Below are 22296 nucleotides of genomic sequence, written 5' to 3'. Positions count from 1 at the left end.
TTTTGAGGGACCGTCTCAAAATACAGGTACATTTACTATAGGATTATATAGGAAAATGCCAATTTTTAGCACTTTAAAGCAAATTATACAAATACTACAATAGACATTTTGTTCAAACTATCATATTTGATGAGTAATACTATATTATACAATATATGTAAGAAACACACAATTCTACCGTCTTGTTACCAGAGGGGGCATCTCAATATGCAAAAAATTAGCAAATTTTACTATTTTTATAGAGTATTACAAAATATGACGTACACAATGGATTCACATGAAAACATGATTAAAATATTGAAGATCTTCTCACATTTCTATGTTTTAAATTTCAAGAGCGTATGTTTATCACTTTTTCCTTAATAATATTTTTATTACCCCTTTCTTTAAGAGCTACATATTATCATAACGTCAAAACACACTGCAACGACGTCAACCTACCTATAAATGGCAAAATCGGTTAAAAAATCAGTTATATCAAATTGTAATTACATTTTTATACCTATAATTTCTTCATTTTCTTTAATTCTAATAATTAAGCAAAAAAATTTGCATAAAAACAGTAAATACGCTTCATTTTACTATGATGCGCGAAATATTGCGCAATGGAAACTATAGTCGGCCCCCTTAAGTAAATAGAGTAAGCATGCTAAGGTTATAATTATGATAAGCAATGGTGCCTCTTTCAAAATTGTGAATTGTGGATTTCATGGCCTCTGGTTTAAAACACGAACCAAAGTAATTGTTTAAAGATGTTACACAATACTCAGGTGACCTATAAGGCCCGTGGGTCTCTTGTTATATTTCTGTCTGCCAAATTAAACACTTTAACGTGTTACGTGTTTTATTTTTCATTAATTAGATTAAATCCATTAATTGCGCGTCGACGTCACTGAGAAATTACGTGGAACGTTTATGACGTGCTGAATCCGTGTTTATTTACCTGAAGGGCATTATACAATTAGTTATCCAGGTTCAATCAAGGGTGAATGGATATTTACCCCTGGTTTTATTCCATACACCCTGCAGCGGCCGAAGGATGTGTGGAATACAACCCGGGATATAACCCACGTACACTTTTAATTGACCATGGATGACGAATTGATTTCCTAATTTGTAGACATAAGTCAAATCAACTACATGTATAATTTAATTTTGGTTGTAACGCATTTGGGTTAAATCCATATTATATACTGGTTTGCCTACGTCACAATGAGTTACGTCAAAAACATATCAATCCGCTTGAGCGGGCAAGTCTTTTTTAACAATCTATCTTAACAGTTCCTGATCCGACAGTCAGGGAAAACAGTCAAACTGTTGGCCTTTTTAAAGTTAAAAAATATATAGGGACTATTTTGTATGGGTATGTAGCAAGCGCAAATGATATAACGCCGCCTAATGATACATATATCATAAAGCGTTGCAGTGCAACGCCTAATGTCATCAATTATTGGATTAAAAGTTGACCTTTTCAACCGCTAATGCTAAATCGCCGCTTTATGAAAGAATGATATATATCATTAAGCGGATGAACATGTCAACCATCATTGCAGTTATTTATGACATTGCAATGCTTAATGATATTTGTATCATTAAGCGGCAATATATCATTAGCGGTTGCTACATGGGTATAAACAATGATTTTTGTTCGTAATACTTTTTTTTTTCTTTTAAAAGGGGGGGGGGGGTACCCAAAGTAAAACATGAAAGAGTAAAATCTCTGTATAATATATGTCCAAAACATTTTATTTGAGTGTAAATTACTTAAACAATTTTACATACCTCTTCAGAGATTCTACTTTGAGTACCCGTTGTAAAATACATCTACGTAATTATATAAAAAGGTTCGTTTTGAAACCCGCCTTGCCATCAAAAACGGGCATGTAATTATCTTTTTTGAAAGGGGGCAATCAGATAAAACATTGGCGTCGGAAGCAATTCGAAAGTGGTGGGGGGGGGGGGGGCTAAATCAACAAAAAAGGTAAGTCTAAATTTTCGATGCCTATATATAATGTTTATTTTTTGCAATAAAAAAGTGGGGAGGGGGGCTAAAGCCCCCCCCCCCCCCGGTTCCGACGCTTATGGATAAAAAATTAAATTCCCACCCCTCCAAAAAAATACACCAACTCCGAAATCCCGTTTCGTGCATCAGGGAGGGGTGGTTAGGTTTTAACATTTTTAATAACCAAATTTTATACATTACCACATACCCTGATTTGGCTAAACTGAATCAAAAAAGGGGCAACCAGCCTTTCAATAAACATTTCCTGTGGGTAAATGTAACTCTTTGAAAAAGTGCCCCTGCAACTCCCTGATATACGTGCCTGAACGTCAAATCAACAGTTTTTCGATTTTAAAAAAAAGTTTCTATAATGCATTTGTACACATTTTGCTTTTAATTTACAATTGTAAACCTGCGAGATTTTGATATAAGGGGAAAAACTTTTACAAAGCACAATCGTAAAAAATATACTAGTAGTATCTATAAATTTATATATTTTCAGACTTGTGATGGGGATAATCTTCCTAGACTCCCCCTTATCCTCCTTCCAGAAACCTAGTGAAGATAACCTTCCTTGAAGTAACGTAAATATGGTAGAATAAAATTGTTGAAGCTAATTGTTGATGGATGGGATGGATTTCGGAGTTAATATTTAGTATCCCTGCATAAATATCCGATTATTTTAGCTGTATCATTTCTATATAGAAAGATTGATTTGATTTTTTCACACATAAACATATACCACGGGACCAAATCGAATGTGTTGGAAATTATTCCCGCGAAGCAATTGGCCATCAACAAAGAGACTCCGCCCCACGAGATTTGAGCTTTCTGTCTCCAGTGTCCGCACTCGTCGGAACTTGTCGCAAACGCCAATTGTCAACCGTTTTTAACAATGTAATCCGGGAATATTAATTTCATTGATGATCTGTTAATGAGAAGAAATTTTCGTCATATCCGTGAAGACGTGGGTTTGAACTAAGTACGCGATAATTTGTGTTATCTATTATTCTCCACCAAATTCGACTATAAAAGACAAGAACCATATTAGATCCCCCTAGAATAACAGAGAGTCTTAAAAGATCACTCCGAAGATGAATACTTTACATCTAATGTGTTTGGTGGTATTGTCTCTGGCCTTACTCGGACATTACATTTGTTCCTCAGAACCACAACAGTATTATGGGGACGGTGACGAATATGCAGAGCCAACAGAAGAACAGGTAAAATTTAAATTTCAAAAAGAATTAAAATACTCATTCCATCAAGTTTTTTTTTTCATTGTTGTAAACTGATTCCTAATTTAACTTCGGTGGAAAAATTTCGTATACTATTTTCTCATAATTTTTCAACAGACCACAAACGGATTTTTTTTAAACTTTCTAATGGTTAATTTCATACTGAAAAAATTAAGTCTTTTTTATTGCCCAGTTTCATCTCTCTGAAATTTGAACTGAATTCATCTTTGGAAAAGTTATGAAATAAAATTATTCATTCCAACGAAGTTTCCCCTTACTTAATTTTTAACTTAATGGAGACACCGCATGCCTTTATGTTAAACAACAAACAAATATTTTATTTTTACTTTACTTCAAAAAATAAATTAAAGGAATAGTCAAATTCCTACTAGATTTAATAAATAAATGTGTATACGTTTTCAGAGCTGCTAATCTTAAGTATATACATGCACATGTATCTGTATGGCTTACTACTTCCCTTTCCACCCGTCAAGTTTTAAGTCAAATAATACCGGTTTTTATGACTGTCAACCTTCAGGTTTCACTATTAATTCAAAAAAATAATAAAGCATTCATAGTACTTGCTTATATTGTCTTATCAATTTTCTTTGCTAACTTGCGATCTAAACCATTTTACGGTACTGAACAAATTATGCAGTGGATCGGGATCTACGCTGCCCGTGGACCCCCTCTTTACAATTTTTCATTACTTTATGTTGGCAGCATTTTACCGACATATTTATGTTCCTAAACCCACACCTAGACAAAACAAAACGACAATGCATCTTTATAGTTTTGACAAAATACTCATCGCCACGCGTCAGTTTTATCAATAGTGAATAGTTTCCCGGCTACTCTAAATCACAGGACGGCGACTGAAAGCACTGCTATTAAGAAACGTGCTATTTATTTTCAAAAATTCGTTTAGATTTTGTTCCCATGAGGTAATAACATATATCTTGTCTCAATTTCCAACTGTAGTAGAAACAGTATACGCAGACTTCATTTATATATTATTTCTGTAAATTTAATTTCTAGAAAGCAAACTCCGAGTTACATACACTGCATTTGCTTTTCTCATTTGTCATCATTCCTTGGGGTTTCGACTATGGCGCCTGGAATCAACAGGACAATTTAACGGAATGTTCTGGTGTCAAATTGGAGAACAAAAATGTCAGAAGTTTTTACTTCCATTATAAAAGAAGATGAAGAGGTTTAAAAGTCGGTAAAAGTTAAACTTGAAAGTACATACGACAAACAGATTTCCGTTTAAATTTAGAGGTGACCTGAAGTTATGAGATTAAAAATCATATGAACCCATCTTTATCCGTCAAAAAATCCTAGCAATTATCTTACTAAACCAATTAACATACCTCTTTTGTTGTTATATTTCTTTTAACTGAAAAGAAACTTATTTCTTGGAACATTTTGTGTATACTAGTATTTCGAGCATTTATTGTAATATCAAGCGTAAGCCTCTGTTTCCATATACTAGTACAAATGACTGAACTTCCGTTTTTTGGGGGTTTTTTGGGGTTTTTTTTTTCACGATCCTATATGACAACACAGATGCCACTGTGAGAACATACTCATTAATTGACGCAAAAAGCTACTATTTGACTGTCTGCTCTGTAAACATGGCCTTAATATTTAAATCTGTCAAAAATGAACGACATTCTCCCAACATTAGGTACATTAAATTGACATTTGGTCTGGTTTCCTTCAGAGATTGTAACAAATATATATCTATCTCTACTTGTGGCGATTCTTAGGGACCTGACCTTATCGAATTTACAATGGTACATCCACGCAACGGTTTCTAAATTTCTTAACAAATTATCATGTCAGTTTAATACTGATTCTCATTCTTTCCTACAAAGAGACAAGAATTTTTAAACGCGTTCTTTTGGCTTAGGGACTACAATGTACAATTAAATCAATTAAAAATGCAACCAATACATTCATACAGAATAGTACTGAATTAATAATGACCTGGATCACGCAGGAAATCTTGTGGGTTTCGTATTTTTTTAACCAGTGGGAGTCAAAAAAGTATTTTATCGTGAAACTGTCTTCGATGCATTAAACTGTACGAGTTGAAGCCATTAGAAGTTGCTAATTTTATCGGTTTGACAATAGGGCAATTTTTTCTAATTAAGAAACGTTATTTCTTATTTATTTTTTTAAGTGCAAAATAGTTAAAATGGCCGCATCGAATTCAACTATTATTTTAGAATGATTGTTCAAGATACCAACAGTTTCAATAGAAACAAAGACGATCCATCCAGAAAAAAAGTCTTTGTATTTTTTTATTTCTTTATTTTATTTTTATTATTTTTTTTACATATTGTTCCTACGGTAAACTAATTTTGTGACAGATGATACAAAAAAGGATGCCTGGATTGGTATATATTTTTGGGCCTAATTGTTTTTGCAAATGACACAAATAAAAAAAATTCTAGAATATAAAGAAATTGTAAACCTTCTGTGATGTTCAAAAGTCTGCCCTTCTAAAAACCATCCTTAATAATCTATACAAATATTTTTCACTTCAAATCCCATTTTTGTTAAACTTTGAATAAAAAACTGATAACTACGCGGTGGATATTTTTCATTTTACTCATTTAAACATGACCCAAGTTGTTATTTTCAATTTTTTTGACAAAAGTTTGTTTGTATCATCTGTCCTTAACAAAAGTATCATTACAATGTCAATTTCAACTATGACTTTAAAAAAACAAAAACAAAGACAAAATACTTTACCATTAAAACTCAGTGGAATCGTTTTTGTTCAAAGAAATTGAACAGAAAAAAGAAATATAAATTTAAGTTCGGGAAAACATATTTTTCATAAAGACTGAGCGATTTGCACCAGCAAGTTTGGTCAATATTGTAATTAAAAGCATAATAAAGATTAGTTATCCCACATATCAAGAATTGTCAAAAAATGCAAAACATAATGTACATATGTAGCAAAAAAAAAAATCCATTTGGATACGATCCTTGGATTAAAATGAGAAAGAAAAGATTAACATTTTTCTTTAATAATTTTTGTTTTAATACAATTGAAAAGTAATGTAAATTCCATGGAGTGGAAAACTAACTATATACGCTTAAAATCTTTATTTTTGGTGTTTTCAAATAAGTTGTAGATTGTGAATCATGCAAGGATTATTCCAAAATATCGAAATGGCACAGATAGATGCTCAATGTAAAATCAGAGTAAATTAAAATATATTCATCGGCAGATTGATTAATCTGCATGTTAATTAGTTCAGTCTATTGTCGGAGTGGGGAGTGATGAAAATTAGATGTTGAAACCAAGTTAAATCTAAATCTAATCAAACACCGTACATAGGCGGACGGTAATAAATTCTCGAGGGTAATTATCAAACATGACCTTCTTCAATAGCCTGCTGAGGACAATTCTCCACATTCTAAAACATTATCACTGATATCAATATCAAGGCCCAGGCTCTGGCATTTTGGGAAATTTTTTTTTTTACCTAAAACGTCAATTTGTTGCAACACAATTGCTAGACATAAAGGAATAAAACTAATTTTGTTATCTAATAATACGACTTTCTGAAAACGGATTAAATTTCAGTATCACATTATCGGTATAAATATTCTTTCACTTGCAGTTCACGAAACCGTTATTTTTTTTTTCTTTTAAATACGTTAAAAATGAAAAAAAGCACAATTCAATAAACTAGAAAATAATGTTACGTAAAAAAAATCGATTTTTATCATTTTACATCCTCCTTTAATTTTCAGCGAATGATGATTAACGATCAATTCAAAAGACAGCTATTGAAAAATTTGAACCAACTCCGAGACAGCGGAAAATTGAAAAGATTAATGGCTCAAAAAAGATTTTCTTCCGACAGACAAACAAGAGGTAAGGATTCCATTTTTCTTCACTTATTTCCAATGTTTCCTGATTTAATGTAGGGTAAATAAAATTTAAAAATGATTTGGAGACATAACCGATAATTTATTGGTTTGGTTCTCTGTCTCTGTCTCTCTCTCTCTCATGTATCAACATATAAACAATACACAATAATACAAGCCAATTTTTTTCAAAATAATTGATAAACTGTTTACATTGTAATTATATGAAGCCATCTTCAAATTTAGAAGATGTATGTCAAATATGTAATTTTTATATGTAATATCTTGACCAATATGTGTGTTTAAGTCAAAAACTAAATTTTAATATTTCTCGTTTCTTGAATCAGGTGGTGTAGCTCTGTGTTTGTGGAAGGTTTGTCCAGCTGGCCCATGGCTCGTGCAGAAGTAAAATTATCAGGACCGAACCAAATCCAAGAATGTCAGTCTATACAGAGTGCCGCCTTATTTATATTAAATGTTCCATTTACACTGTCAACAATAAACTATACCATGTTGCACAATATCTATTATAGTTGTATATAGTGTTCATCAATGGGTTAACAAATGATTGAATTAATGACGCTGAGTTCATATCCTGTGTGGGTTTTTTTTTTAATTTCTGATTTGGTGCTGAAAATTATGTTATATTATTAACATGTATTCCATGCTATTTACTAATAAAAATAAATAGCCCTATTGTTTTGCGAATTGCGATTGTGCAAAACATACACAAGATGTTAATGCAAAGTTCTTATATATTGGTTTGGGATATGATGTGAAAAATACTGCTATTACTTAGAATGGGTTACTTCATTAAAATTTTCAGCAGCTGATGATCAGTTTCAGAATTTCATTAAGTTGCGCATTTACAATAAATGACGTTATTTTATTTCGTAATAAATGGTGCACTTTAATAATATGCTGTGGGTATTTCATGTTGCAGTGTGCTTTTTATAGCATACTACCCGGTACATAGGTATGATTATTTATATGAAAATTGTGGTTTTTCATTATATGCCGTTACATTTAAATTAGATGGTGCTTTTTTCAATGCCAGCTCATGTTAGTGCTTTACGTTACTATCAACGAATTTATTGTTTGAAATACTTAAAGGTTGACAAAATTGTGTCACTTCTTATTTTGGTAACATACAATTATAAGCACTGAAAATAGATGCCCGCGTGAACAATTGGTAGAAGCGTTTGCTCAAAAGTGGAAGAGTTGATAATTCTAATGACGCGGGTTCGACTCCCAAAGCGGGATATTGCGACCGAAAATTTGGATTAGACCGTATGAAGCGAGGTCCCGTGTCGTAGTAGGTGCTGGCTCAAACAGAATTCCTCACTGCTAAAAAAAGAAGCGCCGAGTACACGTTATTTTTTTTTTATTTCCCAATTTCAACATCCAAATAACAGTATATTTATACATAATATAAATATTGCGGATTGTTATTAAACATTGACCCACTTATTTTTTTCCTCTCACTCACAGGTCCCGCGAGTGGCGGCGTCTGCAACGCAACAAGCAGTAATCTATAAATATTTGAATTCTTTATCTAATTGATTTCAAAACTGAATATAGTAAGGTTAAAATCGGTTTAAAACATGAGTGATATGATAAAAATTTTAAATGGTTACCTTTTAACTAAAGTAACATATGACTGCTAAAACACCACCCTCCCAGCTATACAACTTTAGTGTGCAAGACTGCCATGCATATCAATTGCAGCTCAATTTCTAAGATTCAATAGGTTCATCAATTTTGAGATCTGAGCGAAAGAAATATTCTTTGCCATTCTTTTTAGAAAATGAGGTTGAATTTTCTCTATCCCAGCGCAATGAAGTAACCCTTGGACTTCCGGTATAGGACCGTTATTTTAGATACAAAATAATATCCTATCTAAATGATTTGCCCATAAAATAAGATGTTGCATTTCTTTTGCGTTTCGGTAATACTTTTTGAAAAGTCTCAAAGCACTTTAAACAAACAAAAACAATATCAACATTAAAGCTACTATAGAGGCTTGGGGCGACATTAGAGCCATATTTATCTGGTTCCAAACCAAAGGCACTTGCTTTGTTTTCAAGGTACCAATATCTTTTCTCTTCACAGGTTCAGGCATTCCCATTTCAAACGCGTAGATTACAAAGAAGAAAAAGTCAACTTCCAGTTAGGATTATGATGTACGATGATGCCAGAGATAAAGGTACCCATACCTTTTTATTGAATTTGTCCAATTTTTCGATTATTATTTTGAGCGTTTGAAATCATATTGAAGAATAGTGACCAGAATAAAGGCCCCGGTAGCCTCTGGTTTTATCGAACACTATATCCCTTACTGGAAGTTAATGTATCTTCCGTAAAGACTTCAAATGTCTAGAAGTTATTGTCGTGGGGGGAAAATGGTCAATAATAGTAAGATTCACGACGAAGGACGTCTGGAACGATTTATTTTAAACGATGTCTATAAAGCGAATGATTTTATGTTCAAGATTAATTCACGATTTGAAAATAAGTGGGCGGGGTGCCGTATATTATGTTACGTACCTTGTAGAAAAAGAAAGAAGTGGCTGCATGCAAATTAAACAAGATCGCGGTAAGAAATTGTTCTTATGATGCTTCAATTTTTTGAGTAGGAATGATTTAAATAAAAACCAAAATATTTACCGATACTATTACTCGAATTATCTCATATGCATGATGCTTGTTGTATACAAGTGTTATCTTAAAAACTTAAATTATTGATACCTAGCACTTATCAAATGTATGGAGAATTAAGCTAAAGTTTAGCCATTTAAGGAATACGTTTAGAGAACGGCATAAAATACTTCTGATAAATATCAAAACCCACCTATTGTAAATTGTGCACCTATAATTCTTGTATTACAATTTTTACTTTCGAATAAGTAGGTCAATGATCTACTTTTTATGCTCACTAGTCCCTGAGTATTATCTCGGAAAAATATCTCATTTTTTTTACATTATGACCAATATATGTTCTTTATTCACAAAATATTACAAGTAATAGAACTCTTTAAATAACGAAATATTGTAGAAATGAAATAGTTCTGGTACATATACATAAACAATTTAGAGCTTAAGCCATAGAGTTGTTAATTATTACAGTTGTAATATTACAAAAAATGAGTGATAAGAAATTACAATAAGTACATGTATTAATGACCTCTGCTTCATTTTGTTGTTCTTATTCTGCTGACATTAAAATCATATGAGGTCGAGGATCATATTATGTAGATATATTGTATGAATTGGTTTTCGTTCATATTTTTCTAAAATTCTAATGCCGTAATCAAAGATTCGGAGGTATGTAGTTTTTGTCCAGTCTTTTCGTCTGTCTTTTTGTACGCAAAAACTTTTAACTTGCCAGGTTTTTTCAAGCTATGATTTTTATGTTTCTCATGTGTATTCCATGTGATCAGACTTATTTGTAAGGTATTAACACATTTAACCTCTTAACATTAGAGAGTTTGACCCACTTTTGCAAAAAGTTACCAAACTTAAAGCTTTGGCTTACCTTTTGATTATTTGGGCTAGGGCTTTCATACTTCACATGTGTATGCAAAGTTCCAAGACCTTTCCTTTGGTATACCGATAATTAAATTTTACCTTTTGATCCTAATCTAGGAGTTTGACCCACTGAAAAGTCCTTTCTTTTGGAAACATTTTTTGATCGTTTGACCTTGACCCTTGAGGTTCACTTGCATTTGAGGAGCTTTAACCTTCGCCATACGCTTTCATACAGGGCATCAATGCTTCACAAATGCATCTTGTATCTTTAAGCAAGGGGCACAATTTCTCGAAATTAGGTTATAGTATTTACAGTTCTACTAAAAAAATCATTTTTGTGAACGTGTTTTTATAATACAACAATAATACGTTTGATCTTGCAAATATAATTATTAAAACATCATTCATTTATCTCTCTTTAGCATATATATGTATCTTAAAAAGAACTATTTCCTCATCATCAATTATAGACCTTTTGAAAGATTCCTAGCATTCGAATCAGCGACAGGGAAAATAGTGGATACTGGTGATTCGAATTCCGCTATTTGGAAAAGTTGTTGCCCTTTTGAAAGATTGTTACCCTTTTGAAAGATTGTTAGCACTCAAATCAGCGACCAAGAAAATGGCGGATATTGGTGATTAGGATTCCGCTATTAGGCATTGTAATAAACCACGGTTTATTTTGGGCATTCGAGATATAAGTGTATATAAATCCATATACAAGTACTAAGTGTACTTATTTTCCTCCTAAAAGTTAATGAACGTATGCCCTCTATCAGAACTTAATAAACGCCGACGATCATATTTTTCTTCGTATGTGGTGCCTTTCCAAAATGGACTCTGGATTAATTTGTGTCAGACATGAGTGTTCTGGGAAATTATTTATATTGTTCATTAGCTGGGAAACCTTTAAAACCACAGGATCCTATGTGAATTTTCATAGCCTTTGTTCTTCGGAGCTCTATTATTCTACCTCCTTCTGATAAATACGTATACATTTTTCTGAAAAAAAAAGATATTGAAAGAAAATGTCAACAGTCTAAGAAAAAAATCCCCTTTCTTTCTTTCTGACAACAAAAGGAATTTTTGTACATTCGCTTGGATAAAGAGGATCTTTGGAGACCTTACAGACTATTTTATATTTTAGTGAGCCATATAAGTAGTCTCATTCATATCCTAGCACGGGTCTGGAGCAGATGAGAGTCGCTTGCGTATGCTCAGAGATCTTTTTTGAGACTTGCAGCTTATGATTATAAAGCTTTCGAGATTCCTTTGGATTTGTCACAATGATGTATTTACATTTATGATTTTATGCATGTAAACTATTTGCAGAATAATAGTGCAAGACATTTACTTTCTTCGTTATTCCGCTATATTCACGATAAATAATTATTGAACTGACCAGACGTCTCTGATGAGACTGTAGCTCTACTGGTCTGTTCATATAACAAATAAAATAACACTTGAATTTACAACTTTTTTAGAATAGACAGCAATTAAAAGAATTGTGTACCTAAGTGTATTTTACGTGTGTGCCAAGTTATAGACCAAAACTGCAGGAGGAGTACCGTTTTAAAGGAATTTTACAGTATTTTCTATTTTTAGTAACCATGGCGACACCCTTCCAAGAAATCAAAAATAATGCACTAATTTCTGGACCTTTTTGTTGTTTGCCAAGTTATATTGAAATCAAACCAAAACTGTAGGAGATCTGTAGCGTTTTAAAGGAATTTCACAGTAACAATGGTAACATTGGTCATCGAAACAAGTTTATCTTTTTAAAAAAAAAATAGGTGAGCTAGCGCAGTAGCAATTTTTAAACACAGAAAAGAGGGTTCGTGATCAACTGATTGATCTTCTCAACAACCACTGGGCCAGAAAAGCTGAAACTTATGTGAAAGCATCCTTGGGTAGTTACTAGTGTAGACTCTAAATTGTTAAAATCATGGCCCCTGGGGGTAGGGCGGGGCCACAATAGGTAATCAAGTTTTACATGGAAATATATAGGAAAAAACTTTAAAAATCTTCTCAAGAACCACTGGGCCAGAAAAGCTGAAACTTATGTGGAAGCATCCTTGGGTAGAGTAGATTCTAAATTGTTCACATCATGACCTCCAGGAGTTGGGCGGGGCCACAACCCTAACAAAAAAAATACTATAGTATAGTTAACTATAGTTAACTATAGTTAACTATAGTAAATCAAAGTGTCAAAGTTTTCGCCAAAGTTTTTCAAAGTGTCAAAGTTTTTGCCAAAATTTTTCAAAGTGTCAAAGTTTTCCAAAGTGTCAAAGTTTTCCCCAAAGTTTTTCAAAGTGTCAAAGTTATCACTATAGTAAATCAAAGTTTTCAAAGTGTCAAAGTTATAACTATAGTTAACTATAGTAAACTATAGTTAACAATAGTTAACTATAGTTAACTATAGTAAACTATAGATAACAATAGTTAACTACAGTATTTTTTTGTTAGGGAATAGGGAATCAAAGTTTTACATAGAAATATATAGGTAAAAACTTCTCCGGAACTACTGGGCCAGAAAAGCTAAAACTTATGAGAAAGTCTCCTCGGATAGCGTAGATTCTAAATTGTAAAAATTATGACATGGGGGGGGGGTACGGTGAGGCCACAATAGATATTACAAGGGAGGAAATCTGGTAAAGAACGGCATCAACAAAGTTACTCAGGTGAGCGATGTGGCATATGGGCCTCTTGTTGATTCGGTACGTTGTGTATTGAATTAGTAGAAGTTAATCAGGTTGATTTGCTTCACAATCTCGCAATCCAAATATTACTATATTATGTATCCTAGTGTAGTTTACTTGTGTGCCAAATTATATTGAAATCAGACCAAAACTGTAGGAGGATTAGCACTTTGAAAAGATTTAGCAGAAATTTCTATTTTTAATAACCATGGCAACACCTTTTAATCGTAATCAAAAGACAAAAACCAATGCACTAGATTATGTACCTTTGTCTGATTGTTTGCCAAGTAAAATTAAATCAAATAAAATTGCAGGAGTAGTAGCATTTTGAAAAGTTGATTTCAGACAGACGGACGGACACCTATCGAAGATCACGAGGCTATATTGTTTTTGACCTGTGTTTTTATTTTGTGTCTATCTGTTCAACTAGCCCATTACTATTAAGTGGGTGGGGTTATGGCTTACATATTTCACAGGTGTATCCCCTGGGACAAAACGTTTCTTTGGGTACCAAAAAATTTTGACCTCTCGACCTTTGAGTTTGATTTTTTACAAAAAAAAACCCACCATACATTAATTTTGGCTGTTTAAAATTAATTCTGCGTTTAACGTCACCCGCGCGCGAAAGTTTAAGAGAAATCCGACTTTGAAAAAAAATATATGTCCGTTCTAGTTTGGTTTTACATTTAGCGATTCAATTCTGCATCCCGTAGTGACAAAAACGTGCTTTTGATATTGCAGTAAAGGCAGTTATTGTTTTATTAAAAGAAAACAAGTGAGTTTAATAATATAGGATCATAAATGTAAGTTAAAAATAGATGGTTTTTATGATTGAAGTTAATGACACAGCCTAGTTTGTTAATGTTTTGTTCAATTTTCGAATCACAGACTCTTAGTTCGCGATTATCAGATTATGTTGGCTAACCTTTTCATCGTAGTTTGGAGAAAATCGTACAACTTTTACTGAATGCAAAGTGTGTCAAAAACCAAGATTTTATAATTTACAGTGAGATTTATCATTAAACCTTTATTAAATAGTTTTATCTTTAAATATTTCTGTGAAATTTTAAAGGAAAGTTACATAATTGATTTCTTCATAGATGTCGCATTCATGTACATACAAGTAGCTATAATTTTTGGGAAAAATATTACTTGTCATTTCTATTTGAGCAGGGAGAGGCTTACAGAAAACAGTGTCTTTCAAGTGAACAAGAGTAAGGAAAGTGATTGGGATATTCCAAGGATTGAAGAATCCTGTCATGTGTGAAATTCAAGGTTCATAAATACTCGGCTCAAAAATATGCAACTTTTTTTTTACACTGTTCTGATATACATTTTCATAGAGCAGAATACCACTTAGTTAACATGGTATGCTTGTAGGTGCCTCTTGTGATACTACTTTCTTCAGGAATTATTAATCAAGTTAATCATATTCTGAAGAAAAACCACACACTGCTTACAAAATATAACAGTTTATTGTCAGAGAATCAAATTAAAAATATATAACATATATAACAACAATATATAGTGTCAACTGAATATAAAACAACAAACAAGACATGGGGTCGTGATGCTCTTTTTGTCACAATAAAGGATGACTGCACTTAAGGAAACTTAGATATTGTGACATAATTAATTCTAAAATTGGCATTTTTCTTTTAATGGTAGAAATGGCCAATGACTTAACTGCAACTTTATGTAATTACGTTAATTAAAAGTTCGTATTGACGAAGTTCGAAGTCGTTTTTATAGGGAGGGGTCATCGCATATCCAGGAATCTCCATTGGAAAATGAGTACGCCCACCTTTTCACAGGCTTTATACATAGTCAGCGCATGTTTGTCTATTGTTCTCCTTTTCATGGTAGTTGTATATTTATATATATTAGCCCATATTAAAAGCAAACATGCGCTCATGGTTAAAAAGAGAAAAAACTGTTTCTTCATGTGTTCACTTTCTCCATTGTAAACAGGCTATTTTGAACACGTTGTTACCTGTTGAATATCATAATTAACCACGTGATTTCTATACCCAGGTAACACTGTGCATACTAAAATTCCATCACGTGACGTGTAAGGAAACACGCATTCTGCTGGAAGATATTGATTGTCCATATCTGTTTCAATCCGTTCCCATCGAGCCACCGGTTATTTTTTCTCGTAGATATCTCTAAGAGTATTATTATATTTTTCTCATAAGCGTCTCATTTTACTAAATCTATATATTTTTGAGTGTATTTGGTTGGTTTTCTTGATTAGTCTAACAAAAAAAAGAGATTTGTTTTTTTTCATGTTTTGAGCCATTGCTTAACATGAACATCCAAAACATGATCCAGTAAATAAAAATTAGATCATACCATCCTCAACACGCTAATCTATGGGGGGAAAATAATTTTTTAAAAACTTAAAACATAAGAAATTGTGATGTTTTTCCTTCTTTTTTAATAAATAAAAAGGGAAAAATAAAAGTAAATCTTTAATAAAAAAAAAATGGTAGTCTTATTGTTGTTAACTGGTCTCGATCACGGACCTCAGAATTATTGCTTCGGTGCATTACCGACTGAGCTAGTCGGTACTTCTATTCGAACACGCAAATTGTTGACATTAACCATTGCTGATCGATTATCAATGGCTACTTCTACCGGTCGATGTTATATGTCATTAGTTATATATGTTTTGTTTGAAAACTTAAAAAATAATAGTGACGTACAAATGGCGAGAGAGAGAGAGAGAGAGAGAGAGAGAGTGCACCAAATATAAATACAGTAACTATTCTAATTTTAGACCACTCATTACAATACTAGCTCCACCTCTTATGCATATTTATAAATCTTATCTTCAATCAAGAGCAGATAAGTCTAAATTCCCGATATTTGCAGAGAGGTGGGGTAAGAAAACAACGATTTATTTTATTGCAACGCTGTTTATAACCATTATGACATTCCATTTCATTTGGAAATAGACCAAACTCTATAACAAATGACTTAAGGCAAAAACAAGCACAAAAATAAATGTAACAACAGTGATTGAAAAAGACCCAAAAACCAGCGTTAAGTACAGTCATCCTTTGTCAAAAATTCTACATTGAAAATTTTCGTTCGTTTTTAAGAGTTACCTCCCTTGGAAAAACAAACACACAGCAGATATGTTTTTGATTCCTATTTGTTACTCGTGCATGACCATATAATGTCTTTGTAAAAAGGTTGTATATACCATCCTGACCACTTCTGTTAAATTGCCAATTCTAAGTGATGAAAATAGAGACCTGATGAGGAAATTTTCTTTGCTATGTTTTCTGAAATAACATGTTCTGCAACAAGCATTGACAAATACTCAAAGTTTAATTTACTGCTACATTGGAGAGATAAAAACATCAAAACAACTTTCAATAGTAAATGTATAATTTAAAAAATTACACTGTACGTCATGGATTGGAAGTTCAGCGAGTTGTTGCAACACTTTGCAGACCTCCAAAGCATCATGAGCATTGTAAGTGATGTTCAAAATCCGATATACCAGGCTTTCCAAGGAAAACTTTTGTCGCTCTGGAAGTGACATTCTGAACAACTCCAAAGTGTCACAAAACCCACAGAAACTGCTCTTCACATCAACTGTGGGCACCTTTTGCATTGCTCTACAAAATACTAAACTGTCAAACTTTCTGCAGTTATGAGCAAACATAAATTTTTGACAGATATAGATATAGATAAATAGGATTTTTGAATGAATGAAGCCAAGATTAAAAGTTGCGTAGGGCATGCTCTAATGAAAGACAGGCGAAAGGGCTGCCATATTTGAACATAACTGTGCCGTCAAATGCAAGTCCAGTTACTTTTGATGCTGATGCTGATATAGGAACATCTGGCTTCACATATGTTGAAAACTGCATTTCATTGTGGACTGCAGCAATCTGGACTATGTCTGCAACTCCTGTAAAAAATAATATTGTAAAGTATACATGTACTCATGGAATCAGACTAATAGATAGTTCACATCAGATTTAAGATATAACTATATTTTACATGTATTGATCATGTATACCTAAGCCAGTTTCAAGATCAAAATAAACTCTGGTGTAATCATCCAATGGTAAAGGCATTTGTATTACTCCTGGAGGGGGAGGAGGGATTGCTTCAACTGATGCTATTGGAAATCCTAGGAGATCAACACCTGGCTGATATTTAACACCTTCCTTCATTTCCATTACATCTGCTTTCGAGTGCTTTGTCCCTTTCCTCTCAGCACGTCTCCTTTTGAATGCACGTGAGTGCATTTCACTTTCTTCCATTGTCTTTTCTTTTGTCTTAGTTCAACCTAGACTTGGGTTTCTCTACCAGAGGAAAGTCCCAGTTCTTCATTAGCCTACAATGATGAATAAATATATAGATATTGTATAATACAAAAATGGTGTTTATTTTAGAAAAAATTCTTTCTGCATGCACATTATGCAATTATAGGTGTACTTTCTTACCTGAAGTACATACTGCTCCCCCATGTTCTGTTGACACACAGCAGCTGCTACTCTAACAGATGTACTCTCTGATGTTGAATAGCATCTGTTTTTCGGATTTTTGTGTGCAACCATTTGGTTGAAGTTCTCGTTACGTTGAGTACTTTCCAGGGTTAAGAGTTTATCAGCAATTTCTGAATACTGTGTGAAGATCTGATTTAGTTCAGTGAACAACTCCTGATCTGATATGTATTTTCCATATGAGAGGTTCTTTGGAATGTATTTATCTGGCCTTTGAAGACATCTGCACCATGTCTCACTGCACTTTTGATGGTCACCATATAAATGATGTGGTATGGCCAGCAGGTTATCTCTCAAAGTTGATGGGCTATCTTTGTTAGAAGCAATGCATAACAGAAACATTTTGATGTGATTGTCTTTGTACTTAGCACCTTGTGTAGTTTCTTATCTTTCTGTAGTGTGTATAGAGTATTTGTAAAGTTCTTCACCGTGTAGTTCCTGTCACTCGATTTGTGAAGAGATTCATCAACTTCACGCCTTATTCTTGCTACTGTATTTGCATCATCATCCATTACTATAGTTCTCACCTGATTTCCTTTCTCTTTGATATTATTTAGAATGTCCACGGCCATTGCTGGCTCCATTGCTTTAGAGCTGCCATCCCAGTTTTTTCTGCAATCATGTGCGGAGGCAATTTCTCCTTTCCTGAATGCTATATCACACTTTCTACAACTCTTGTTCTTTACCCTTAATCCCACCAATTTCTTTGTTTGCAAACCAAACATTGATCCATGACCTGAAATTTTATAAAAAGTGAATTAGTTAATTTTGTTAATATTGTTAATTTTTATTTTCATATATCACAACATATAAATATTTCATACTTTACATCAGATCTACATACAAGAGAAAGAGACTACTACAATTTCTGCCACTGCCGCGTTTCTGCCAACCTGCATCAAAAGACAGGACAAGACCATTGCTACAAAATGTATGTATAATTTTATTTACATTTTATACAGGTACATTGTCAATCATTATATAATGGACATCAATCATAAGTCCGTATGCACAATAAGACATGCATGCATGATTAGCATTTCAAAAAAAGCATATATGATCTACAAAACAGTGAAAATACATCTACAATTAATAATTGAGAAAAGAATGTTTGCAAACCTTGACTGTTCTGCTTCTTGGGCTGGGGCATTATCACATGATTCATTGGCTATTTTTTTCAATTGCAGATCCTGCTTTTCTCTCTTGCTTTTTTAAACTTTTTGGGGTGATACACGGAATATTAAGAGTGGCAAAAATTCTTGAAATGTCTTCCTCACCAATTCCAGCATGAAGAAGAGCTGAAAATAATATAAAATAGAATTGTACCAAGTTTCCTGCACTATTTAAAAGATAAGAAAAAGTGCACATGCATGGAATATATACATAAAATGATTTACATATAAAAAAAATTATGATAACAACAATACATTTAATTAGTACTTAGGCCATAATAAAAATATTCCTAGATTCTCATCCCCGCCCTCCCCGATTTTATACCCCCGCCTCGATTTTCTATTTCTGTTTTTCTTCGTCTTAATTCTGATCGGGATCGGTATTCATCTACCATTCTAATTTCGTTTTAAATCCCGCGAAAGTCGACATGATTTTGACAGCTGAAAAGATGGTAATTGCTGTAATACATGCGTATATATTTTAAACAAGGGTCATTGGTTGAAAAAGATTGGTGATGATGTGAAGTAAGAGATAATTGAACCTTTACTATGACTTTTATTCGGGTATTGTAGATAAAATTACACCGATTGACCAGGTCAATAAAAAATCTGCAAAATTGAAAAAATATAAAATAAAAGCCGCCTGCCCGTCCTCGACTTTTTAAAAAAATTCGGATGAGAATCTAGCAAATTATTTATTATGGCCTTACCAACTCCAAGTTCAGTATTAATATGAAAAAAACCTTGGCCATTTTTCTCATCATTCTGTCTACGGCCAGTCGCCACAGATGTAACTTCACCACATTAACATCTGATACAAAAAACACTCGCTAAGCCATATTTTCTCTCCTTTACAACATTTATAAGATGTAATGGCTTTTTCCATGAGGAAAAGCCCGTAAACAACATTTCTGCGAAGAACTGTAAGTCAATAATGCGTCTGCCATGCAGAACATATTCACAATCAACTTCTTTGGCGTCTGTTGAAGATTCAGTGCAGATTTACTTTGGCAAGCTGGTCCTGACTCACACAATGTTAAATGTGCATTATCTGACTCACAATCAACATTATTATTGTTCGTATCAGTTTCAACATTGTTCTTTTTCATTGTTTTGAACCTGCCATTCTTGAACCGTTTCCTACCTTCCATCACCAACAACGCGCGTTATTTTTCATCTCTAAATACAAGAGTTCCACATGGACCTCAAAAGTTTCGGTCGGTGAAAACGGAATTCTGATAAAAACGGAGAATTTGGTGAGAGATATCTCGCTTAACAGAGTATGACCCTTAAGTAATCTAACAACTATGGTCCAACATTAGTATTGACACCTTCAAAACTAAATCCTAGTACATCTAGTACTACGAGTAAAAATACAGCACACAATTTTCAAGACTGATTAATTGTATGTTGTTTAACGTCCCTCTCGAGAATTTTTCACTCATATGGAGACGCCACCACTCGCCGGTGGAGGGCTACAAATTTTGTTCTATGCTCGGCACTCGGGGCCATTTAGCAGTGAGGGGTCTTTTTTGTGCCAGCACCTACTGCGACACGGGGCCTCGGTTTATACGGTCTTATCCGAAGGACCGTTCTCCACGTCCCACAGTTGGATTCGAACCCGCGACGAATGGATTGACTCCTTACTTAAAGACTCTAGAGCAGACATTCTAACCACTGCGCCACGCGGGCGACCAGTTTCAAGATATTTCAACATAATGATGCATTACATATTATCTGTTGTCATGCATCATAATTTCAATTTTAGATATTGATCAACGAAGCATTTCCCTACAGTGTACCATCTACGTGTGGCAAAATAAATCCATAGGACAAACGAGGCACAGCACATTCATTCTACATTAATTGCTCACAAAAGCACAGACCTTTGGATCCCTTAAAAAATTGTGTGTGTAAAAACAGATATTTTTTTAACACCTCAATTTTTTTCTTCTAAGCGATCTGAAGGCCTGTACACAAAAGGAATATACCAATATACTTACTAAGAAAAAACTCTGTTTGGGAAATTTGACTTAGGTGTCATATTCAATACGCTTATTACTCAATGATAGTGTTTTTAATGTACTGCATAGGTTAATTTGAATAAATTCACAATTGTTTAAAATTTTTGTATGTTTATTTTTTCTTCCCTCCCTCGTAGGGTTTGAACTTTTGAATTGACGTTAAACGTAGAATTAACTTTGAACAGCCTAATACGTTGTATTTCCATTGTGGAACTCCTCAGAATTAGAGGCGCGTTTAGTCGTCTGACTGGGACAGCGTGGCATTGTGGATAATACAAAACTTACAAATCTCAATCCAATTTGAAAAATTAAATGTATTTGTCATTCCGATTCAAGAATAGATAAACAAATAGACATGTACGAGAGCGAGAACCCTAAATTCATCCATTCATAAAAATACGACTTTTCCGAAGCATGTGCATTGTATTAGATGATAAACAGACACATACGATAAACCGATAAATATTGATATCGTTGTCGTTTCTACTCTTCATGCATACAGAGCCCACATCAATAAAATGATTCATTTGATTTTTGAAAGGATTGTTCACCGGCATCCAATATATTGTTTACATGTTTAATTTACGTTTGTCCAATGTCCGTCGTCGTTCGTCGTTAACATTTGAACATTTTCAGCTTCTTCTCTGAAACCACTGAACCAATTTCAACCAATAGCATCTACGGGTGAAGGGGAACGAAACTTGTGAATTTCATGGTCCCTGCTCCCCTGGGGCCTTGGGGGGGGGGGAACCACTAAAATTGGTGCAGTCTTTATAAATCTTCTTAACTCCTGGACATCAAGCAGTCAAACTGTTGGTACGATTGTAATGAGCATTGAGTCCTCTACCAAAATTGTGAAATTCATGGCCCCAGGGTCAGGGGTTCTAGTGCTAGGGTGGGGCTAAATAGGTTATATAGTGAAAATGCATTATTTTTTTCAAATTATTCTTTTCTGCTCCTGGGCATTAAATAAACTAAATGCATAGTTGAGTTGAAAATGACTGCCTCTTCCGAAATTGTGAATCTAATGGCCCCAGGTTCAGGGGTTCTAGTGCTAGGGCGGGGCTATATAGATTATATAGTGAAAATGCACAAATACTTTGAAATTCTTCTTCTCTGTTTGTGGACACTAAATAAACTAACCAAGTGCTTAGTTATGTTGAATAAGGCTGCCTCTTCCAAAATTGTGAATCTAATGGCCACAGGGTCA

At 33.6% G+C, this 22296-nt stretch overlaps 1 protein-coding gene across 1 annotated transcript; it reads left to right on the top strand.

The window, feature by feature from the left end:
* Positions 1-2823: 2823 nt before the first annotated feature.
* Positions 2824-7655, top strand: LOC134259778 (uncharacterized). Its single transcript, XM_062742384.1, has 3 exons — positions 2824-3225; positions 7018-7141; positions 7482-7655. Exons 1-3 carry the CDS (start codon positions 3097-3099, stop codon positions 7541-7543), a joined length of 315 nt encoding a protein of 104 aa, XP_062598368.1. The 5' UTR covers positions 2824-3096; the 3' UTR covers positions 7544-7655.
* The last annotated feature ends 14641 nt before the right edge of the window (positions 7656-22296 follow it).

This window comes from Saccostrea cucullata, unplaced genomic scaffold, assembly GCF_032062105.1.
Source record: "Saccostrea cucullata isolate Sc308-1 unplaced genomic scaffold, CSIRO_AGI_Scuc_v1 ctg2163, whole genome shotgun sequence".
Lineage (NCBI taxonomy): Eukaryota > Metazoa > Mollusca > Bivalvia > Ostreida > Ostreidae > Saccostrea > Saccostrea cuccullata.
This window is presented reverse-complemented; position numbering and strand designations above follow the sequence as displayed.

Coding starts and splice junctions, on each gene's coding strand:
- LOC134259778 (XM_062742384.1), top strand. CDS start 3,097: ATGAATACTTTACATCTAATGTGTTTGGTGGTATTGTCTCTGGCCTTA. Junction 3,226..7,017: donor CAGAGCCAACAGAAGAACAG/GTAAAATTTAAA, acceptor TTTAATTTTCAG/CGAATGATGATTAACGATCA. Junction 7,142..7,481: donor TTCCGACAGACAAACAAGAG/GTAAGGATTCCA, acceptor TTCTTGAATCAG/GTGGTGTAGCTCTGTGTTTG.